Source organism: Microcaecilia unicolor, chromosome 4 (genome assembly GCF_901765095.1).
Source record: "Microcaecilia unicolor chromosome 4, aMicUni1.1, whole genome shotgun sequence".
In the NCBI taxonomy this organism is placed as follows: Eukaryota; Metazoa; Chordata; class Amphibia; order Gymnophiona; family Siphonopidae; genus Microcaecilia; species Microcaecilia unicolor.
The window spans coordinates 347,122,579-347,146,106 of record NC_044034.1 but is presented as its reverse complement, the minus strand read 5'-3'; the positions used below and the strand labels follow the sequence as shown (position 1 = coordinate 347,146,106).

Below are 23,528 nucleotides of genomic sequence, written 5' to 3'. Positions count from 1 at the left end.
AACGCTTCACATCTGTCCGCTCTACCCCACTCATTATTTTGTAGACCTCTATCATATCACCCCTCAGCCGCCTTTTCTCCAGGCTAAAGAGTCCTAGCCGTCTTAACCTCTCCTCATAAAGTAGTCATCCCATCCCTTTTATCATTTTCGTCGCCGTTCTCTGCACCTTCTCCAATTCCTTTATATCTTTTTTTGAGATGAGGCGACCAGAACTGAACACAATACTCCAGGTGCGGTCGCACCATGGAGCGATATAACGGCATTATAACATCCTAATGCTTGTTTTCCATCCCTTTTCTAATAATATTCAACATTCTGTTCGCCACCTTAGCCGCCGCAGCACATTGAGCGGAAGATTTCAACGTTCTATCCACGATGACTCCCAGATCCTTTTCTCGGTCCGTAACTCCTAAAGCGGAACCTTGCATGACATAGCCGTAATTCGGGTTCCTCCTTCCCACATGCATCACTTTGCACTTGTCAACATTGAACTTCTTCTGCCATTTGGACGCCCAATCCCCCAGTCTCACGAGGTCCTCTTGTAATCTTTCACACTCCTCCCGCGACGAGACGACCCTGGATAACTTTGTGTCATCTGCGAATTTAATTACCTCACTAGTTACTCCCATCTCAAGGTCATTTATAAATATGTTAAAAAGCAGCGGTCCCAGCACAGACCCCTGAGGGACCCCACTAACTACCCTTCTCCATCGAGAATACTGACCATTCAACCCTATTCTCTGCTTCCTGTCTTTTAACCAGCTCTTAATCCATAATAATAAACTGCCTCCGGGGGGGGTGGGGGGGGTAAACCTTTTGGAACAGGTGGGTTTTTAGATTTTTTTCTGAATTGGAGGTGTATATGTACAAAGCCCTTTAGCTGACTGTAAAATATTACTGTTAGCTTATGCTGGCAAATTTCAATGTTAATCTGGGAGCATGTGCTCAACAGGTACATATCATGCTGATGACCTCATTCAGTGCACTATGAATTAAAGCCCCTGTGTGCAGAAATTATATAAATTTAATGAACTTCTGACAGGGGGCAGTAGCAAATTACAGGCCTTTCAATTAATTTCAAATTTTGAGGTGACACTAGAGTAATGTTGAATGCTATGCTAGTAGTTGCATGGATGTTTTGCCAGCTCACCATTGGCACTTTTGGGGATTGTTGTGAGGGTGGACAGTGTCTTGAGGTGGCGGACGGGTGGATTGATATGTTTCTTGAATGGGGCAAGATTTGGTGAGGTTTAGAAGGTGACAGAATTTCAAGTTTCGGTTTTGGCACTGAAATTGGCCCAAAATCTGGGTTTGGCTTTAACCAAAACTACCCCCCCCCCTACTTTTGAAAAGCTGTAGTAGTCTAGTGGTCTCTAGAGCAGGAGCGATCCTGAATTTCACCTGCTCCTGCTGGCTGCAACTTGAGTATTGTGTTCAATTCTGGTCGCCTCATCTCAAGAAAGATATAGTGGAACTGGAAAAGGTGCAGCGAAGGGCGACTAAAATGATAGCGGGGATGGGACGACTTCCCTATGAAGAAAGACTAAGGAGGCTAGGGCTTTTCAGCTTGGAGAAGAGATGACTGAGGGAAGACATGATAGAGGTATATAAAATAATGAGTGGAGTGGATGTGAAGCGTCTGTTCACGCTTTCCAAAAATACTAGGACTAGGGGGCATGCGATGAAGCTACAGTGTAGTAAAATTAAAACAAATCGGAGAAAAATTTTCTTCACCCAACGCGTAATTAAATTCGTTGCCGGAGAACGTGGTGAAGGCGGTTAGCTTAGCAGAGTTTAAAAAGGGGTTAGACGGTTTCCTAAAGGACAAGTCCATAAACCGCTACTAAATGGACTTGGGAAAAATCCACAATTCCAGGAATAACATGTATAGAATGTTTGTACGTTTGGGAAGCTTGCCAGGTGCCCTTGGCCTGGATTGGCCACTGTCGTGGATAGGATGCTGGGCTTGATGGACCCTTGGTCTTTTCCCAGTGTGGCATTACTTATGTACTTATGGGCAGGAGCCATCCCCAGTTGCTCCTGCTCATGCCGTTTCCAATCTCAAAATGGCAGTCTTGACCTCCTGTGGCAGGCTCCGCCGCTACTTCGAGAGCAGGAGCAACTGGAGATTACTGCTGCTTGTTCCAGTCCCAAAATGGCAGCTGTGGTTGCTATTTTGACTGCACAGCGAGCAGGAGCTGGAGTAACTCAGGATCATCACCAGGGCTACTAGATCATCACCAGGGCTTTTTTGAAGGTAGGTCCAGGAAGGGCGGAATTGGTGGGTGGCCTGGGTTCAGGCGGGTTTTCTATTGTGGGGGGTGGGCTTGAGCAGTGGGGGGAGGGGGCAGGGTTTTGGTTTCGACTTTGGTTCCAGCTGAAACCAAGTGGCGAATTTCGGCCAGAGCTGAAAACTTCAGGTTTGATTTCCCTCTAGTAGGGTTAACTTAAGTGCTGTGGTACAGCATCAAAACTTAAGAACTAATAGTAGAACCATGCATAACGCACTATGTTTATAGCACTGGTGCACTATATATTTGACTATTTTACCACACTTACCAAATGACGTTATGATCTGCTTATCTTAATGCCTGATATTCAGCAACCTAATCTATTTAGGTAGGACTGTCGCATATATCGTCCTCAAATGGATAACTAATCGGTTGAAGTTAGGACTGCAGTTTGAGCAATCCCACTAAACCGATATTCAGCCACTATCCAGATAACTTTTGGCTCTCTCCCCGGAATTCTCTGGTCCCTCCTATTGTGTTACGAATACATTTTGATTTGACATTGAGTTGCATGGACAAAAATTATACGTTTGCTCTTCATCAAATGTTGTGAGCAGGTTTCTTTATTTTTCATTTTGCTCTTGTTCTGCTCTGTTAAGCGCTTGAAAGTGTTACTAGTGTTGGAACTTAAAATATGTATTTATATTTTGTTCCATAGCAGTCCATATACAGGACCCGTCTGTTGAGGAACTGGAGCAGCTGCCTCATGATTCAGAAGAACATATTGCTGACGAAAAAGCCACAAGGGCAATAACGTCTGTTCTTGTTGAGAAAATTGAACAGAGGAATACAATGACTGAATGCTTGGAGGGGCATGGAGAGAGAGAGAGCCATCCTTCAGATGAGTTGTGTAGTCCTACTGAAAATGTATTGGGAATTGGGGACCATCACCATCACTTACACCTCTCAAGTTGCCACGAGTGTCTAGAACTTGAGAACAGCACGATAGAATCTGTCCGATACACCTCTGCGGAGAACATTCTGGATCTTCCTGACGATTACAAAGGCATAGAGGATGATAACGAGACTTGTCGTGCCAACCTGACAGGGAAGCTGCCCAACATTCTGCTGTATATGGGTTCCAGCACCAAAGCCACAGAAGCCAGGGCAGATCAGATCAAATCAGTGTTGATGGAGTGCATTGCTACAGACTGCTATGTGATTTATCACCTGCCTGAAGAGCAGGTCTTCACAGCCCCCTGGCCCGAGAACTGCTTGCTGCTGGTGGTGGCAGCAGAAGAGCCCCTTTCAGAAGAAGTTCGCCAACAATTCCTGTCTTACATGTCTAAAGGTGGCAAAGTTTTAGGGCTTTCAACTTTGTTTACCTTTGGCAGTGTTCGAATAAGGAGCAAATGTGGTGTGGTGGAGGACATTCAGGCTCTGGTTTTCACAAAGACTGAAAGCAGTGAAATCAGTTTCCACGTGCTGACCAGTGGTGCTGTTTTTGAAGCGCAGGATGGAGAAAAACTGGCTGGTATGGAATTGTGGGCTCACTTGAACAATGCGGAGAAAGACATGATGATAGTTCGCCTGCCTTATGGAGAGAATGGAGGAGAAGCTGTTCTTAGCCAGGTACAGTGTGTGCTAATATAGTGCTCTGTCTCTCTCCTTTCTGTGCCCCTTCTCTCTTTTGTATCCCACCTGCCCTCGGCCAGTCTGCCCCCTCTCTCTCTCGCATCCCACCTGCTCACGCTCTCTCTGAGCTTGTTGATTTTGCTGTCTCATGAGATTGGGAATTTAAAAATCAACAGGCTCTTCTTGTACCTCGAAACTTATCAGTTACTGCAAAATTTCTAAAACCCTGTGTAATGTTATGACAAACTAAAATTGTCACCTCAGTAAGACCAACATACAATCCCTCTACTGCAAAACACTGTGCACAAATGTGTGCAAAAACAGTCAGAACCTTACCATTCCGTAAAGGCACTAACTCCCAGAACTTGGAGCAACCTTATGCTTGAAAAGATAGCACTATAAATGTAGGGAGTTTATTAAGACAGCCACTGTGATAGTTGCTTTCCCCTTTTGCAAAATGACCTTGGGCTAGATGCACTAAACCTTAACGACCCTCTAACAACCCTTTAAGGAAGGAAATTCCTAACCCTTGCATGCATTAAATGCCTTTTTCCTAAGAAGCAAGCAGCTAACGAAAACGGAATGCAAAGGAGAAACTACCATTGAAATGTGGACAATTCGGAATGCACTAACCGTACCAATGATTGCAACGAATCATTTACCGTCAGAAATTTTAAGTGTGCTCAGACCTGTCGTTAAGGCCCCCTGCACCATAAAAATCCAAGCCAGCATGTTTAAAAAGAAAAGTGAGATACAAACACGTGGCTCTCCGCTTTCCCCTGCATCATTACAAAACAAAACATACTGCTTCTCCCTGCAGCTTAAAAATCCTGCCTCTCCCCTTCTACTACTACTACTACTACTACTTCTACTTAGCATTTCTATAGCTCCAACAGCTTTGAAAATTAACACCCTAAAGCCAATTTCCCCAGTACTGTAAACAAACTGCAAAGAGGTCTTTTGTTTCAAAAGGGGATTTACAAGGGTCGGTTGTTCTTTTTAGAGTTATCTTCAACTGCACTCTTCTGCTAGATCAGACAGCTAAAAGGCTTGCAGGTCGGGATCCCCCCCTCGCACGCCCCAGTCTGACGTAAGCAACCTACGTAGGTTTAATACGTTTGTGGTTGCTCTGCGCATGCTTAAGGAGCAAATTAAGGACAGGGGGGGGGGGGGGGATAATGTACGCGTAATACATTGTACTTTTCAATACCGCACCAAACATTTCTGAGCTGTTTTTTTTTTGTGCATTCTTCGTTGTTTCAAATTCGTTAAGCACTTTTACGATTTAGATTTTTTAACGTTTGGTTGATGCATCTAGCCCCTTGTCTTTCTGCCTGTCCTTTCATCCTAGCCCTATGTGGTGACATTTAACACCTAAGAGGATGTGTGTGCACATTAGAGAATTGATTAACCACTCTTGTTATCTGTTTCTGCAAGCCCTAAGACAGTGTTTCACAACGTTTTTGCATTGCAGATTGGCTTTGTGGACCAGGACCCCCCCCCCCCCCCCCCCCCAAACTATCCTTCCCCTTCCTACTTAACTTAAAAAAACAAAAACAAAAAAAAACAACTTGCGGGGATCCCAAGCCAGCTGAAGATCTCTCCTTGATGGTGCCAAAAATGTTGCTCTCCATCTTGCCCGTCTGTGGTAGCTCCCTGAGCCACCAACACCAGTAATATGCTTTTAAGCGTATTAAAAGTTTTGTGCATGTGCTGAAAACTGAGCGTGCATGAATGCTGATGTTGGTGTGGGGAGCTGTCGCAGACTGTTGAGGTGGAGAGCATTGTGTTTGCACCGTTGGGGGAAGGTCTTCAGCTGACAGCGCTTGGGATTCTTCCAGCTACTGCTAAAATTAGCTTGCTTTGCACAGACAGGCAAAAAAAAATTTTGCAGACTGGTACCGGTCCGTGGACCAGAAGTTTGGAAATGCTGCTCTAGAATATGAAGCTTACGTTGAATCATATAAATTTATCCCTTTTATTTAATCGAAAAATACAACAAGGTTCCAATCAATGTGGAAACTCAAACGAATAAAACCTTTCTTCCCGAGGGCAATATTCCGCAACTTGGTACAATCAATGATACTAAATCACCTAGACTATTGTAATGCAATCTATGCGGGATGTGAAGAACAAATCATAAAGAAACTTCAAACCGCTCAGAACACCGCAGCCAGACTGATTTTTGGAAAAACGAAATACAAAGCGCGAGACCCCTACGTGAAAAACTACATTGGCTTCCGATCAAAGAATGGATTGCCTTAAAAATCTGTACTCTAGTGCATAAAATCATCTATGGTGAGACCCCGGGATACATGACAGACCTCATTGACCTTCCAGCCAGAAACATCACAAGATCAACACGCACGTACCTAAACCTACACCACCCAAGCTGCAAAAGAATTAAATACAAATCAACCTATGCATCCAGCTTCTCCTTTATAAGCACGCAACTATGGAACACACTACCTATCAAACTTTCGGAAATCACTAAAAGCTTACTTATTCAAAAAGTCATACCCTGATGACCCAACTTAAATGCCTCGATCCCACAACCCAACGAAACTAAGGCTCGAATTGATCACAACTCAACCCTTCCTCCTTATTTCCTGATGTTTTTATCCTACACGAACCTTCTACATTGTCACTCTGTATCTGCTATACTGGAACTGGCGATCGCCATCACGGTTAATATGAGGCATATTTTCAAAGCACTTAGCCTTCCAAAGTTCCATAACTTTGGAAGGCTAAAGTGCTTTGAAAATATGCCTCTATGTAAGCCACATTTGAGCCTGCAAATAGGTGGGAAAATGTAGGATACAAATGCAATAAATAAAATAAATAAAAATAGTAAAATTCAATAGTGAGAAGGGAGGGGCAGGGTGGACTTAAAAATTTTGATTTAAAATATTAGAATGTCGTTTGTGACTTGAAAAGACTTGCAGACATGTAGGATGTGAAAAGCTAGCTGGAGAAAATGAGTAAGGGGTGGATTTCCAGTTTAGAGCCTTGGTGTAGCCCTTTCGTTTTTTCATTCTGGAATGCTGTGATCTTTATTTTTTACCTCATTTTTTTAACTGTTATTTTTGGAAAGTAACAATTGTGAACACTACTTAAGGCGCGTGAAAACAACTGGCAAAGTATAAATGGAGCTGGGTTTCTGTAAATATGTGTTTCCTCCACATATACCCAGAGAGACAGAAGGTTTTTGCACTATTGGCAAAATGCAGAGTTTTCACCCTGGTGATGTATTTGTGAAAATTGGCATTTTTGCCTCAAAAACTGGTGTTTTAACTCTTTTATGCATGATGCCGGCCAATCTGAGTATAAATTTCAGAGGAGTACATCACTTTTGTAAGGGTATTTAGAAGTAATATTATCAATGGTTTGAGTATACAGAATGGCATTTTACATTCTCAAGTAGGCATTTATAAAATTGCCTTGGAATGTGCACTGCACACTAGGAAAACCTCAAGCATTTTTATGTGTTATACTTGTAAGTGTTCTGAGTACAGAGAATGGGCAGAGCAGTGGCAGGATTGCCCTGGTATGTGTATTTTATAACAGAAGGGCTAATTCGTACTGGTACATTCACACACACGCTACTTCTGTCTCAGAGCAGGTGTAACGTCTGAGTAGGCTGTTTTATGAAGGCACATAGGGGTCAATTCTATAATCTATTGCACATGTAAATGTATAGGATGGAAACATAGAAAAATGTAGGCAGATAAAGACCATATGGCCTATCTAGTCTCCCTATCACTCCCTTAGAGATCCTATGTACTTGTCCCAATCTCTCTTGTATTCAGATACTGTTTTGTCTCCACCACTTCCTGTGGGAGGCCGTTCCACAAATTCAGCACCCTTTCCCTGAAGAAGTAATTCCTCTGGTTACTTCTGAGTCTCCCCTTTCACCTTCATCCTACACTCCAGAGCTTCTTTTCAATTGAAAGAGACTCTCCTCCTGTGCATTTATGCCATGTAGATATTTAAATGTCTCTATCATCCTTGCAAATGTGAAGTATCAGTCTCACGCGTGTATATTTTCTTTGACCTGTCTCAACTGTCTTTCTGAGTAATAAGTTCGTTGCTGCTGGTCAGAGCCCCCACTTGGTGGAACAAAATATCTAACCTTGATTGTACCAGTTTTTTTCTCGCTAAGTTAATAATTTAAGTCTTACCACCTGGGTTTTTTTTCCATAGTTCTAAGATACTGTTAAGTATAATTTTCCTTTTTTGCAATTTATCTCTTGCCTCTCCTCTTTTTTTGAATGTCTGTATCATATCTCCCTTCTGTCTTTCTTCCAAAGTATACATATTGAGAAATCTGTCTCCATACACTTATGACAAAAACTGCTGACCATTTTAATAGCCGCCCTCTGGACCAACTCGATCCTGTTCTATATCTTTTTGAAAGTGCGGTCTCCAGAATTGTACACAATATTCTAAATGAGGTCTCACCAGAGTCTTATACAGGAGCATCATTGCCTCCTTTTCCTACTGGCCATTTCTCTCCCTATGCACTCCAGCATCCTTCTAGCCTTCGCTTTCGCCTTTTCTACCTGTTTGGCCACTTTAAGATCATCACATTCTAGCACTTATATGTGTAGGTGTACACTTAGCTGCCAAAGTGTTAGCAGGGTGTCTGAATGCTGTTCTGTAATGGTTTGTGTAACTTACATAGTGCATAAATTCAAAGATGACATACACAACTCAGGCATGAAAATTACATAATACTTTAAGTTACATGGGTCCCCGCTGCATTTAGATACCCATATCTAGGCCAGATCTATAGTATAGCTACGAGCACACAAATGTTAGGCACATCGATACAGGTTACCCTGGTATTCTGTAATGGAACCTGGGTGTCCCTGTGCTGCTGTAGAATAAGCTCTTACTCCGTGGAGACATCCACTTATAATACTGCCTACATACCCCATTATAAAATTTCTTTCTCTTTCCTTTCTGAAAAAAACAAAAAAAATAACGAATTTGTGACCTTAAGTGCTATTGGTCATCGGTTCTGTGAAACACACAGCTCCGTATGTGCCTTCTTTAAGGCGCTCTGGCTTTTTGAGTTGAGCCAAGAGTGGCCACTGAAGTCTTTCTCATCATATGTATTAGTTTGGATAGCAGGTAGTGCAAACATGTCTTATTTTACTCACATGCTTTGCTTTACTTTTTGCATTTGAGTGAGTGTGTTAGCCACGAATTGTTGCAGATTTATACTTGTACATTCTTATACCCAAAATAAAAAAAGAAAAGAAAAAACAAATTGGGCCATCCTGTAGGGGGAAGAGGTTCACCAGTTCCTCTGAAAAAAATTAAGCGCTGTTTTGAGTGATTATTTTTGCCCCCTTCAGGTGCGATTGGAAATGTCTCCCAGCTCCCTGGCAGTCCGTACTGATGAATTCAACGCATTGAAGATGAGCAATGCTAGGCGATATGAAGTCCTGACGAAAATCCTGAGCAGTCTAGGTCTGGATTGTGAAATGAGAGAAACGCCTTCCTTAGCTCCTCTCTACCTGCTAGCTGCAGATGAGGTGAGTGTAATTTTAAATCTTAAACCGCTAGGTCACTCAACTGTGAAAATGAGACCCGAGTCCCAACTTGGAACTGCTCACGCTTTTGGAGCGTCTGACACTTGAGAGAGGAAATGCTGGCCTTAATGTTGGGGAATTTGGTTGCAAATCTTAAATGTAAGCCTGCTGTTCTTGCAGACTCATCAGTTTAGAGAGAGAGTTTTACGATAAGGTAATACTGTTCACTATACGCAGGTTGCAAAGAACAAACACTGAGGAAACTTCAAACAGCCCAGAATACGGCAGCCAGACTTATCTTTGGAAAGCCAAAATATGAAAGTGCAAAACCATTAAGAGAAAAACTGCACTGGCTTCCACTCAAGGAACGCATCACTTTTAAAGTATGCACATTAGTCCACAAAATCGTTCACGGTGAAGCCCCAGCCTACATGTCAGAGTTGATAGACTTACCACCCAGAAATGCCAAAAGATCATCTCGAACCTTCCTTAACCTCCACTTCCCCAGTAGCAAAGGCGTGAAATACAAAAAGTTACACGCGTCAACCTTTTCTCACAAGAGCACGCAGTTTTGGAATACACTACCGCGCAACCTAAGAACAACCTACGAGCAAGCTTCCTTCCGCAGATTATTGAAAACCCATCTTTTCGAACAAGTCTACGGAAAAAAACAAAACACATGAAGTCCATACTTACTGTTCACTAATGCATCGTGCATTCATCTCGGAACTCCCATTCCCGTATTATCACATCACTCATACCTCTACACACAGAAAGTTGTTTACCATATGACTTCATGTCTTTTTATCGCCCCTTAGCTCCCATTGCTTCCTTCCAAAGTCGCAATGCCTATGTTCCATTATCACTTCCCTTAACGACACCTCAATTGTTTCGTCTAACCCTGCTTAATATAATCCCTAACTATCTGTATAAATTGTATTTCCAACATTCAACTCATATTGTAAGCCACACTGAACCCGCAAAAAGGTGGGAAAATGTGGGATACAAATGCAATAAATAAATAAAAAAATAAATAATTTAGTTTATTAAAACTTGTTATACTGCCTTTTATAAAATCAAAGTGGTTTACAATTTTTAAAAACAACAAAGCAAAATAGGAAAAGAACTATTAACTTAGTAAACAGGGGGTAAGTATTTTGTAAATGTGCTTTCTGAAAAGCAGATAAAAATAAAGTTGAAGAAAAGATTTTTTACAGTGATTTGCTCCTCTTTGGATGCACAATCATATTAGAGACTGTGAAAAGTGATTTTCAAGTACCATCCCAAAGGAAAAGAAATCTTTTAAATCCATTTTATCTATTTATTAAGGCTTTCTTACTGCTTTTTAAAATAAATTCAGTAAAGGCAGAATATAGCAAGTGTTTTTTTTTTCTAGTTCAGTGTAATTCCTGATATTGTATCAGCCTCTTAATTATGATAGTTGTAACTCGAATCTTATCTAAGAGTAGGCGAGAGATAAGTCTGTAATAACACAACATCCATAAGCAGTGGTATAGGCACGAGTGACATTGAGCTGAGGCCCATCCAGCAGCAGCAAAAACTGAGCACGTTCAAGGTGCTGACATTGGATTGCTCACTAAAGCTGCCACCGACGACTGAGCTGTGGGGAAGAAAGTTCATGATGCCCTTGTGGGGCTTTGGGATCCCTTCCAGCTCAGGTATTTAGTATTTTAAGTTGAGCTGAGTTTGGGGGGGGGGGGGGGGGGGGGGCTGCCAAGAGGGCATTGTGGCCACCCATTTTGGTAGTAGGCCCACCCAAAGTTGGAAGTCCGACTGTGCCACTGCCTTTAAAAGATAGGTGCCAAATAGATTTGCAAACTTTTGATTGTGTTTTATTTCTGAGGAAATTTGGAGTTTACACTTGAAAAGTTGCTGCTTACCTGTGCTCACATTGTACATGCATGTACATCAGGAGACAGTCGTGCTGATTCTTAAATTTGGACCCCAAGTAGATGTCACACAAGGATGTGTGCAAGTCTGACAGCTTTTTAGAAAAAAAAATCACTATTTGCAAATTGAAGAGGAAAAATATGTGAAGATAGAAAAGGAAACCTAGGAAATGGAATAAGTAAAAGGGGGCCATTGTAGTGTCGAGGAAGAATTCATGGTGAAATGAGCCTGATCTTAGATCAGTCCTGGAAATATTCCAGTGGAAGGTGTCTACCACTAGGTGGTGCTTTAAGACTAGATATAGGAAGTAGATGGATCATCCTGTTACACTGGTAAATTGCAGGTACACTGCCACTTTTCCTTCCCTAAATCCCCCTTCCCCCCTCCCCCCAACCCCAGCCCCACATCAGTTAGATATTCAATCTGGTTTTTACAGAAAGAGTATTTTTTTGCTGAACACCAGCTGAAGGTAACCTTCCATTATGGAGTGTGTGTGTGTGTTTTTTTCTTTTTTTTTTTTTTGTGGGATTTGGCTGTTGGAGGAAGAGAGAAATAAGAGGCAAAACTGTAGGATTTATATGTGCTTGTGCAGAAATTGACATCTTTGGTTAAAGGAAAAAAAATATATATATATGGGGAAAGCACCCACTTCCTCTTAAAAAGATGTGAAAAGGGGTTAAGGGGTCATTTTACTAATCTGCAGTAAAACGTGGCCTGCAGCAGTGTAAGTGCATGTTTTGGGCGCGCACCAGGCCAGTTTTTAATGCATCTGCAAGAAAGGGCTTTTTTTTTTGTTTTTTTAATAGGATGGGAAAAGGGCATGCGGTAAAACTGATCCGGGAAATTATAGACCGGTGATTCTGACGTCCGTGCCAGGCAAAATGGTAGAGACTATTATAAAGAACAAAATTACAGAGCATATTCAAAAACATGGATTAATGAGACAAAGCCAACATGGATTTAGTGAAGGGAAATCTTGCCTTACCAATCTTTTACATTTCTTTGAAAGGGTGAACAAACATGTGGATAGAGGTGAGCCGGTTGATATTGCTTATCTGGATTTTCAAAAGGCATTTGACAAAGTACCTCATGAAAGACTCCAGAAGAAATTGGAGAGTCATGGGAGGTAGTGTCCTATTTTGGATTAAAAACTGGTTAAAAGATAGAAAACAGAGAGTAGGGTTAAATAGTCAGTATTCTCAATGGAGAAGGGTAGATAGTGGGGTTCCCCAGGGGTCTATGCTGGGACCGCTGCTTTTTAACATATTTATAAATGATCTAGAGATGGGAGTAACTAGTGAGGTAATTAAATTTGCTGACGACTCAAAAAGTTATTCAAAGTTGTTAAATTGTAAGAGGTTTGTGAAAAATTACAAGAGGACCTTATGAGACTGGAGACTGGGTGTCTAAAATGGCAGATGACATTTAATGTGAGCAAGTGCAAAGTGATGCATGTGGGAAAGAGGAACCCGAATTATAGCAAGCAAATAGAATGTTAGGTATTATTAGGAAAGGAATGGAAAACAAAAATGAGGATGTTATAATGCCTTTGTATCGGTCCATGGTGCGACTGCACCTTGAATAAATGTGTTCAATTCTGGTCGCCACGACTCAAAAAAGCTATAGCGGAATTAGAAAAGGTATAGAGAAGGGCGATGACAATGATAAAAGAGATGGGATGACTTCCCTATAAGGAAAAGCTGAAGCATCTAGGGCTCTTCAGCTTGGAGAAAAGGTGGCTGAGGGGTGATATGATAGAGGTCTATAAAATAGTGAGCAGAGTGGAACAGGTAGAAGTGAATCGTTTACTCTTTCCAAAAATGCTAGGACTAGGGAGCATGCAATGAAACTACAAAGTAGTAAATTTAAAATGAATCGGAGAAATTTTTTCTTCACTCAACTTGTAATTAAACTCTGGAATTCGTTGCCAGAGGCGGTTAGCTTAGCAGAGTTTAAAAAGGTTTGGACGTCTTCCTAAAGGAAAAGTCCATAGACCAGGGGTAGGCAACTCCGGTCCTTAAGAGCCGCAGGCAGTTCAGGTTTTCAGGATTTCCACAATGAACATGCAGTATAAATCTCTCTGCCAGTTAATTCATTTTTAGAAAATACCTTTATTATTTATTTGCTTACAAAACCTAATACCTTAACATATCATTCCTTCATACACACTCATGCACGCTCACTTACAAATGCACACTCATACACATTTCACATTAAAACCTTAATGGAGCAAACCCTCTAATACATGTAATATCCTAACTGTTCAAAATGCCCAGTAACCTCAGCAGGATATTTGTTCAAAAAGTTCCTCTGATGCTAGTGCTACACTACCCCCACGGGGTGTGCCTGTTGCTTCAATCTTCCATACTGGTTACAGCACTGCAAGTTCAAAAAGTTCATCTAATTTCAGTGCTGCACTACCCCCTAGGGTGTGCTTGTTGCTTTAAACTCCCATCATAGTCACCCTTTTTGAACTTGCAGTGCAGTGACCAGTATGGAAGATTGAAGCAACAGGCACACCCCGTGGGGGTAGTGTAGCACTAGCATCAGAGGAACTTTTTGAACAAATATCCTGCTGAGGTTACTCGGCATTTTGAACAGTTAGGATATTACATGTATTAGAGGGTTTGCTCCATTAAGGTTTTAATGTGAAATGTGTATGAGTGTGCATTTGTAAGTGAGCGTGCATGAGTGTGTATGAAGGAATGATATGTTAAGGTATTAGGTTTTGTAAGCAAATAAATAATAAAGGTATTTTCTAAAAATGAATTAACTGGCAGAGAGATTTATACTGGTAGTATTGTTGGTTCAGTTAGCAAGTAGGGTATAGCCCAGTATTATAAGATTGTTAACAATTAATATGCAGGAGATAGATTTGCATACCAAGGAGGCAGTGCTTGTAAATCTATCTCCTCATATTCATTGTGGATATCCTGAAAACCTGACCTGCCTGCGGCTCTCGAGGACTGGAATTGCCTACCTCTGCCATAGACCATTATTAAAATGGACTTGGGGAAAATCCACTGCTTATTTCTGGATAAGTAGCATAAAACGTATTGAGGATGAGGTTTTGAGATTTGTTTTGGGAGTCCAGTGTGTGCGAACCAAGTTTTGATCTATGAACTGTTGAGCTGGAGAAAGGTGGCTTATTGGGGGTGTATTAGAGAACTCATTAAGATGAGTTTGAGAATGCCCAGACGGCACTGCAACTGAGCAGATCAGGAGGGTGAAAGGAGAGCAGAGCTTGCCAAAAAGATGCCTCCAAATGTCTAAAGACTTGAAATAGACTACATTTTTTTGAAGGGGGGGGGGGCTGTAGTTCTTTTCTACCGTTTTTGATTGTCCCTGTGGTTGTGATGTACCAAATACCACAAGGAGCATCAGTGGGATTTGAGCCCTGGCTTCCCTGGTTCTCAGCTCATTGCTTTAACAATTATACTGCTGCTCCACTCTGAACATTTCTATTCCAAAGAGCTTAGACAAGTTGGAATACAAAGAGGTTATATGATAGGTAGGGATGTGCATTTGTTTTTGGGTTTTTTTTGTTACATTTGTACCCTGCGCTTTCCCACTCATGGCAGGCTCAATGCGGCTTACATGGGGCAATGGAGGGTTAAGTGACTTGCCCAGAGTCACAAGGAGCTGCCTGTGCCGGGAATCGAACTCAGTTCCTCAGGACCAAAGTCCACCACCCTAAACACTAGACCACTCCTCCACTGTTGCTACTATTTGAGATTCTACATGGAATGTTGCTATTCCACTAGCAACATTCCATGTAGAAGTCAGCCCTTGCAGATCACCAATGTGGCCATGCAGGCTTCTGCTTCTGTGAGTCTGACGTCCTGCACGTACGTGCAGGACGTCAGACTCACAGAAACAGAAGCCTGCGCAGCCTTCTACATGGAATGTTGCTAGTGGAATAGCAACATTCCATGTAGAATCTCCAATAGTAGCAACATTCCATGTGGAATCTCCAATAGTATCTATTTTATTTTTGTTACATTTGTACCCCGCGCTTTCCCACTCATGGCAGGCTCAATGCGGCTTACATGGGGCAATGGAGGGTTAAGTGACTTGCCCAGAGTCACAAGGAGCCTGTGTTTGACATTCCCATGTGGTTTCAGTCAATTCATGTTGTTTTTAAACTAAAATATTGTGTGTGTGTGTTGTTGCTAGTGTGCCTTGTTGCTCTAATAGTGCACCCGTTGCTTGATAATGTGTGCTGTTTATCAGGGCTCACTACTGAAGGCTAGTGTTACTGAGCAATAAGGCACACTGTTGATACATTGCCTTCTGAAACAAACAAACAAACAAAAAAAGCCATGAATGAAATGAAAAATCCATAAACATGGGAAACTGAATAAAAACTTATTTTTTTTTGCCTCCACATTCCTAGTATTGTGTTGAAAGACACACAGGTGAGATTCATGTTCAAAGCACTTAGACTTAGAAAGTTCTATAGGTTACTATTGGGCTCATTTTTGAAAGAGGACGTCCGTTTTTCATCATAAATCGGAAGATGGACGTCCTCCCAGGGATGTCCAAATTGGTATAATCGAAACCCGATTTAGGACATCTCCAACTGCTTTCCGTCGCAAGGACGGCCAAAGTTCAAGGGGGCGTGTCTGAGGTGTAGCGAAGGCGGGACTTCGGCGTGCCTAACACTTGGACGTCCTTGACCCATAATCGGAAAAAAAACAAGGATGTCCCTGACGAATACTTGGGACGTTCACCTGGACGTGTTTTTATTATGACTAAGGCACAAAAAGGTGCTCGAAATGACTAGATGACCACCGGAGAGAATCGGGGATGACCTCCCATTACTCCCCTAGTGATCACTAACCCCCTCCCACCCTCAAAAATACCATCTTTAAAAATGTGTCGTGCCAGCCTCCTTGCCATCCTCAGATGTCATACTCAGGTCCATGACAGTGCATGCAGGTCCCAGGAGCAGTTTTAGTGGGTACTGCAGTGCACTTCAGACAGGCGGACTCAGGCCCATACCCCCCCCCCCCCACCTGTTACATTTGTGGAGGAAACAGCGAGCCCACCAGAAACCCACTGTACCCACATCTAGGTGCCCCCCTTCACCCGTTAGGCTATGGTAGTGGTGTACAGTTGTGGGTAATGGATTTTTTTTTTTTGGGGGGGGGGGGGGGGCTCAGCACACAAGGTAAGGGAGCTATGTACCTGGGAGCAATTTTATGAAGTCCACTGCAGTGCCCCCTAGGGTGCCCGGTTGGTGTCCTGGCATGTCAGGGGGACCAGTGAACTACAAGTGCTGGCTCCTCCCATGCCCAAATGGCTTGCATTAGGACGTTTTTGACATGAACGTCTTTGGTTTCAAAAATCACCAGAAACGTCCATGTCTATGGACGTCCAAATTTAAGGATTTGGATGTCCTTGACGGTATTTTCGAAATGAAAGATGGATGTCCATCTTGTTTTGAAAATACGGGTTTCCCCGCCCCTGGATTTTGCCGTTTTGCAAGGACGTCCCTTTCGAAAATGCCCCTCTATGTAACTTTGTAAGTCTAAGTGCTTTGAAAATGAGCCTCCTAGTGAACTCTTAAATGGCTTTAGGCTCCCAGCTCTGTGCTCTGAAACTGTACCATTGTAAACAGCCAAATATTACTAGTCAGTCCTGGCGGTATAGCAAACCTTAATAAACTGTCACCCTGCTAGCCCTGTGTGCATTGTACATTTCCAGATACATTGCCTTTAAATGGCACTCAGGACAAATGAAACATTCAGTATATCTCAGTGAAATTTTTCACTTGCTGTCAAGGTGCACATTGGTTAATGCCACTTTGGTTCAATGTATGCAACCCCTAGCAGGGTTCCCTTAAACCAACCAAATGAGAACAAATTATAGGTTGTAATAACATATGATAACATACTTCTCACAGGAATTTCTATGTAAACATACTGTTGACCCTTTAGTCTGGACTCTGGCTTCATTTTTACTTTTTTTTAATGGCATAGGAAAGCTCTGTTTTCTTTCTCCTTGAGCGCAATATTTTTTTTTCTTTTTGGTATTTTCTTTTGGTTCAGCAAGACTGTTGCCTCTCCTGTTCCTCTTCCCCAACACTCAGCCTGGCCTCTTTCAATTAATTCATTGAGGAGAGCAGCTGTTCTGCTACTTCTAGACTCTGCAGCAGCACAGTGAAGGGGAACAGCTGATGATCCACTGAGTCTTCTCCAAATTGTGGTGTGGTGCTGGCCTGCCCTTTAATGGAAGTTTGAGAGAAGAAAGCAAGTGATGAAAGATTAGCACCTGTAAGGACTTTACCCAGTAAAATAAATGAATTTATATTCTTAGTGTTCACAGAAGGCTTTGTGGATCTGCCTGCAGGTGTCAAGCTTTTCAAGTCTTTTATAAGTTAAGAAAAAAAGAATCTATAATTCAAATTTTAAAGATTGCAACTTGTATGCTTTAAAAGTCAAACTGATAGGAGAACAATCCTTTGAAGGAGCACATTAAGAGGACCCACCAGTAAATACTGTTGGAATAATACACTGAGTAAAACACGAGTTATAAATATTGGAGTTTCATATAAAAGTTTATTGTTAATATTTATGCAACTGCACAGTAATTATACATGTACACATCCTATATAATAAAACGCACCTCCAATGTTCTGAAGCTGACTGCATGGCTGAGGCATTCCTGCTCTCTGTATCCATCTCCTGAATTGACATCAAGTACTTCCGGGTTCGTCACAAGCAGAAGTGACCAACCACACGAGGTTTCTCGGCTTCAGAATGTTGGAGGTGCATTCTATTAAATAGGATTGATCAGTTCCTTAAAGCACAGCCAGAGCTCAGCGTCCTGCACAGTAACGCTCAGACACCAGAGGGAGGGGGGCCTGACACCAGAGGGGGGGGGGGGGGGGGTGGGAAGTATCTCTGTCACACACACACTCTTTCTCTCTCACTCTCACACACTCTATGTCTCACACTATATCACATTCACTCTCTAGGTGTCATACAGTCACTCACACACTCTCTTGGTCTCATACACTCAGTCTCACAGAGAGTCTGTGTCTCACACACTCTCTCTCTCTTGCACACACTGTGTCTGTGTGACACACACTGAGGCATATTTTCAAAGCACTTTGGGAGGCTAAGTTCCATAGGTTTCTATGGAACTTTGGGAGGCTAAATGCTTTGAAAATGAGCCCCACTGTGTCTCACATACACACTTGCACACACTCTCATTCTTACACACACACTCTCTTTCTCACAGACACACTCGCACCCAGACTCACTCTCTCTCTCTTACACACACACACTCGCACATACACTCTCTCAAACATACACACTCTGAGGAAAACCTTGCTAGCGCCCGTTTCATTTGTGTCAGACACGGGCCTTTTTTACTAGTTATAAATATAGGAGAAGACAAGAAGGATGGGATAGGGGAGAAAAGTTTGGAAAACATTGATGATGGACGTTTCAGGTTTAGTAATGTGTACTAGACTTTGCCGATTTATATTGACTGAGATGGAATTGTATATCATGTGATCTCATCAGTAAAAAAATTGTTGAAACATAAAAGTCAAACTGATATTGGTCAGATTTTGATTTAATCTCAGGAGCAGAATAATCTGATTCTCCACTAGCACAGGCAAAATGAGCGGTTCCTGCTTTTGTTGTGGGATTAGTTGTAGCTTTGTCCAGAATTTTCAGGGTCTCTTGGCTGTGTCATCCTCTATCAGTCGCTATTCAAATTTTTAAACTATCTTTTATCTTAATGCTGTCTTAGAATGGCTATGGTTATGGTTCTTCACATTCTGCTTCAAATTCAAGGAGGTGTACAAATTTACATACATGATGCAAAACAAACAGGATTTTCCTTAGCGTCCCTCCGGACCGGCCCAGGATTGGACTGATGGGTTATCCACGCCTACCAGCAGGTGAGACTGAGAAAACTCTGACTCTAGAGAGCCAATGAGAGCCCTGGTCATGTGACTGTACCCCCAGTATTTTCTCAGTCTCCCAGCAGGTAGGACGTGAGCCATTAGTCTCTCTTTGTGGGATAGCTATTTGTCTTTAATCTCTATTCTTTCTTATTCTGTGCTAAGGAATTTCTGTTTAAAGCTACGGTTTTCAGACTTTGTGGTTGTCAGCCTCTGGGGTGTAACACTCGGGTGTCTTGAGTCCCTACCCCCTTTTCCTCCCCATCTCCCTTCTGTATTCTTCTCAAAAATATTTAAGGGAAGGACTACCCTTTCTCAGTAAAGGTGTTTTGTCTTTGGGAGAGGCAGCCAGTAGTTAAAAAAAAAAAAAAAAAAAACACACAGAGAAGATTTCAAACCAGTATTTGTTTGTGTTCCCCGCTGACCTAACCAGCAAGCAGCTCTGACTTCAATTGCTGTAAGACTAAGGTGGTGTCAAGTTGCACTCCTCCTGCCCCTCCAGTTGTAAATCTTGTTTTATGTCGTGCATGTTTTGCTTTGGGACTTGCATAGGCAAATGGTCAGAATCAGCACTGTGGCACTCTAGTATGCCTGCGTATTTAGGAGTAGCTATGGTGGCTTAGAAGCTTAAATATTTAAACATTCTGTTCCTCTTTAAGAGTGAAATAAAACACTAACACAAAGGTACAGACTCTTAACAATCTGCTTTACCACCTGTTGAGTCAGTTTCTTAACTCTTCAGCCCAGGACCAGCTTAACCTATGGACCAGGTGAGGCTCTGGCCCAGGGCGCTGGAGTTGGCATCAAATACCTGAGCCTGTGATGTCACTGACCCTATAGGTGAAGCTGGGCCAGAGCTTACCTGGTGGTGTTTCGTGTGCAGGGAAGAAAGAAGAGCTGGCAACCCCCTTCCTCTTTCTGTCTCAGGCCACCTTCCCCCGTCTACCTTTAAAGGTAGTTTTCCCCTCCAAAACACAGACTGTGTTTCACCTAACACTACCCACATCAGCCCCAGTGTCTTCCTTCTGCTATAGCCCATCCCTCCTTTGACATAACTTCCTGTTTCCACAGGGGCTGATGTGGGTAGCATTAGGTGAAGCGATGTCAGTGTTTGGGAGGGGGGAAACTGCCTTTAAAGGTAAGCTGGGGGGTGTGCACCAACAGGAGGGCGCCAAACCAATTGACAGTTCAATTTATTTGAAAGCGTCCCATATGTAGATAATAAATTATCATGAAATCAAAACTGAATAACGCTAAAACAGCTTCAAAACTTATTGTAGCTGGTGGAAACAGCACTAATAAAGGCTGTATTTTGTGCTCATTTTTCTGGTTCTAGGTCAGTTCCCATCTGGACAATTCCCACCTATAACCCAAAAAATACAAAACACACTAGGACAAGTAATCTTCCTCCCTTTCCTCTTTAAGATCGTTTGAGGGGTCAGTACCCCCTCAATTCCCCCCCCCCCCCCACAACATTATGTTTTACACATCCCTTTCCAATATGCAGTTTGTGTGTGTGTGTGTGGGGGGGGGGGGGGGGGTGCCATAACTGCACTCTGTAAGCCACATTGAGCCTGCAAATAGGTGGTATAATGTGGGGTACAAATGCAATAAATAATAATAATCTTATTTCTTTATGCATATATCTCTATATCTATATATATCTGTTTATAGTATGTATATTTGCATACACTCTCTCTAGTCATTTTGCTATTGTTTGTGAGTTGATTGCTTTGTCAGTTGCATTGAAAACAGATATTTCTGTTTTTAAGCCTTTAGATGGCGATTTTTATTTTCTTAGAGGTCTTTGTTATCCCACCCAAAATTGTCCCATAGGAATCGAAATTAAAAGAGAAATCCTATTTTAAAATGCTTTTGGCCTTCTTTCCATTTCCCATGGATGTGCATGTGGTTAAACAGCACTGTAGAATTTTGTCTAGCATGCTGTATAGCTGGACTAGAGTACTCCCTCCATACAGGTGGTGCCGATGTGTTGGCCTCTCAGAAGTCTGGTTCCTGCTCCTGAGCCTCAGGTGACTCGAACTACTCCACTGGCTCCATAGCCTTCTCCAGTGGCGGCTCTCGACGAGCGCATACAGGCATTGCTTTCAGAGCTACTTGAGGGACTACTGCTCCAATCTGCTTCGGCGTCGGGGGTGCTCTCTAGCAGTGGTCGTAGCGTCGCTACGCAGACTGGGAGTGCATATGTTTCCTTATCTCGACAATTGGCTGGTAAAGAGCACCTCGGAGGGCGGTGCTCTGGAGTCCATGCGGATGACTATTCAAGTGCTAGAGCTACTAGGGTTTGTCATAAATTACTCCAAGTCCCATCTCGCTCCTGTTCAGAAATTGGAGTTCATTGGAGTACTACTGGACACAAAGACAGCTTGGGCTTATCTCCCTGAGACACGAGCAGACTATCTCCTGTCCCTGGTGTCCGCAGTTCGAGCGTCTCAGAAGATCACAGCTCGGCAAATGGAGACTTTTGGGACACATGGCCTCCACAGTTCATGTAACACCCATGGCACGTCTACATATGAGATTAGCTCAATGGACCCTAGCTTTCCAGTGGTATCAAGCTGCGTGGGATCTAGAGGATGTGATCCAACTGTCCACTGACTTTCAGAATTCTCTTCAGTGGTGGATGATCTGATCCAATTTGACCATGGGACGACCATTCCAAATTCCTCAGCCACAAAAAGTACTGACGACGGATGAATCCTTCCTGGGGTGGGAAGCTCAAGCCGATGGGCTTCACACTCAGGGAAGCCTGGTCCTTCTGGGAAACAGGTCTTCAGATCAACCTCCTGAAGCTACAAGCGATCTGAAACACTCTGGAACACTCTTAAGGCTTTGAGATCGGCTGTCCACCCAAATCATTTTGATTCAAGCAGACAATCAGGTTGCAATGTACTACACCAACAAGCAGGAGGGCACTGGATCTTGCCCACTGTGTCAGGAAGCCGTCCAAATGTGGCTTTGGGCACGCCGTCATGGCATGTTTCTCCAAGCCACTTATCTGGCAGGCATAAACAGTCTGGCTGACAGGCTGAGCAGGGTAATGCAACCTCACAAGTGGTCGCTGAATATGGGCGTTGCCTGCAAGACCTTCCGAGCTTGGGGCACCCCCTCGGTGGATCTTTTTGCCTCTCGGATCAATCACAAGGTCCCTCAATTTTGTTCCAGGCTTCAGACCCATCACACACTAGCATCAGATGCCTTTCTCCTACATTGGGGAACAGGCCTTTTGTATGCATATCCTCCCTTACCTCTAGTAGGGAAGACTTTGCTGAAACTCAGACAAGACATCGGAACCATGATTCTGATTGCATCCTACTGGCCGCGTCAGATTTAGTTCCCTCCTCTTCTGGCGTTGTCCTCTGAAGAGCTGTGGAGATTGGAGTGTTTTCCAACTCTCATCACTCAGAATTGAGGGGTCGCTTCTACATTCCAACCTCCTGTCTCTGGCTCTCACGGCCTAGATTTTGAGAACTTGGAATTCGCCTCCTTGGGTCTTTCAGAGGGTGTCTCTCGAGTCTTGCTTCCAGGAAAGATTCCACGAAGAGGTGTTACTCTTTCAAATGGAGTAGGTTTGCCATCTGGTGTGATAGCAAGGTCCTAGATCCTCTCTTCTCCTACACTGACCCTGCTTGAATACCTTCTACACTTGTCAGAGTCTGGTCTCAAGACCAACTCCGTAAGGGTTCACCTCAGTGCAATTAGTACTTATCATTGGTGTGTAGAGGGTAAGCCTATCTCTGGACAACCTTTAGTTCTTTGCTTTGTGAGAGGTTTGCTTTTGTCAAAGCCCCCTGTCAAGCCTCCACCAGTGTCATGGGATCTCAACGTTGTTATCACCCAGCTGATGAAAGCTCCTTTTGAGCCACTGAATTCCTGGAAGGTCATTTTTCTTGGTGGCTGTTACTTCAGCTCGTAGGGTCATTGAGCTTCAAGCCTTAGTAGTGGATGCACCTTATACTAAGCTTCATCACAACAGAGTAGTCCTCCGCATGCACCTTAACTTCCTGCCGAAGGTGGTGTCGGAGTTCCATCTGAACCAGTCAATTGTCTTGCCAACATTTTTTCCCTGTCCTCATGCCCACCCTGGCGAAAGCAGCTTGCACACCTTGGACTGCAAGAGAGCATTGGCCTTTTACTTGGAGCGGACAAAGCCCTTCAGACAGTCCGCCTAGTTGTTTGTTGCTTTTGATCCCAACAGGAGGTGAGTCGCCATCGGAAAATGCACAATTTCCAATCGGCTAGCAGATTGCATTTCCTTCACTTATGCCC

At 43.0% G+C, this 23,528-nt stretch overlaps 1 protein-coding gene across 2 annotated transcripts in view; it reads left to right on the top strand.

Annotated features, from left to right (window-relative positions):
• HLCS (holocarboxylase synthetase) overlaps nt 1-23,528 on the top strand; it is a 180,180-nt gene that overhangs the window by 23,441 nt on the left and 133,211 nt on the right. For both annotated transcript variants that reach the window (XM_030202215.1, XM_030202214.1), the window contains exons 4-5: nt 2,950-3,863; nt 9,230-9,409. In XM_030202215.1, the coding sequence (XP_030058075.1) occupies nt 2,950-3,863; nt 9,230-9,409 (1,094 nt within the window). The remainder of the gene's footprint in view (nt 1-2,949; nt 3,864-9,229; nt 9,410-23,528) is intronic.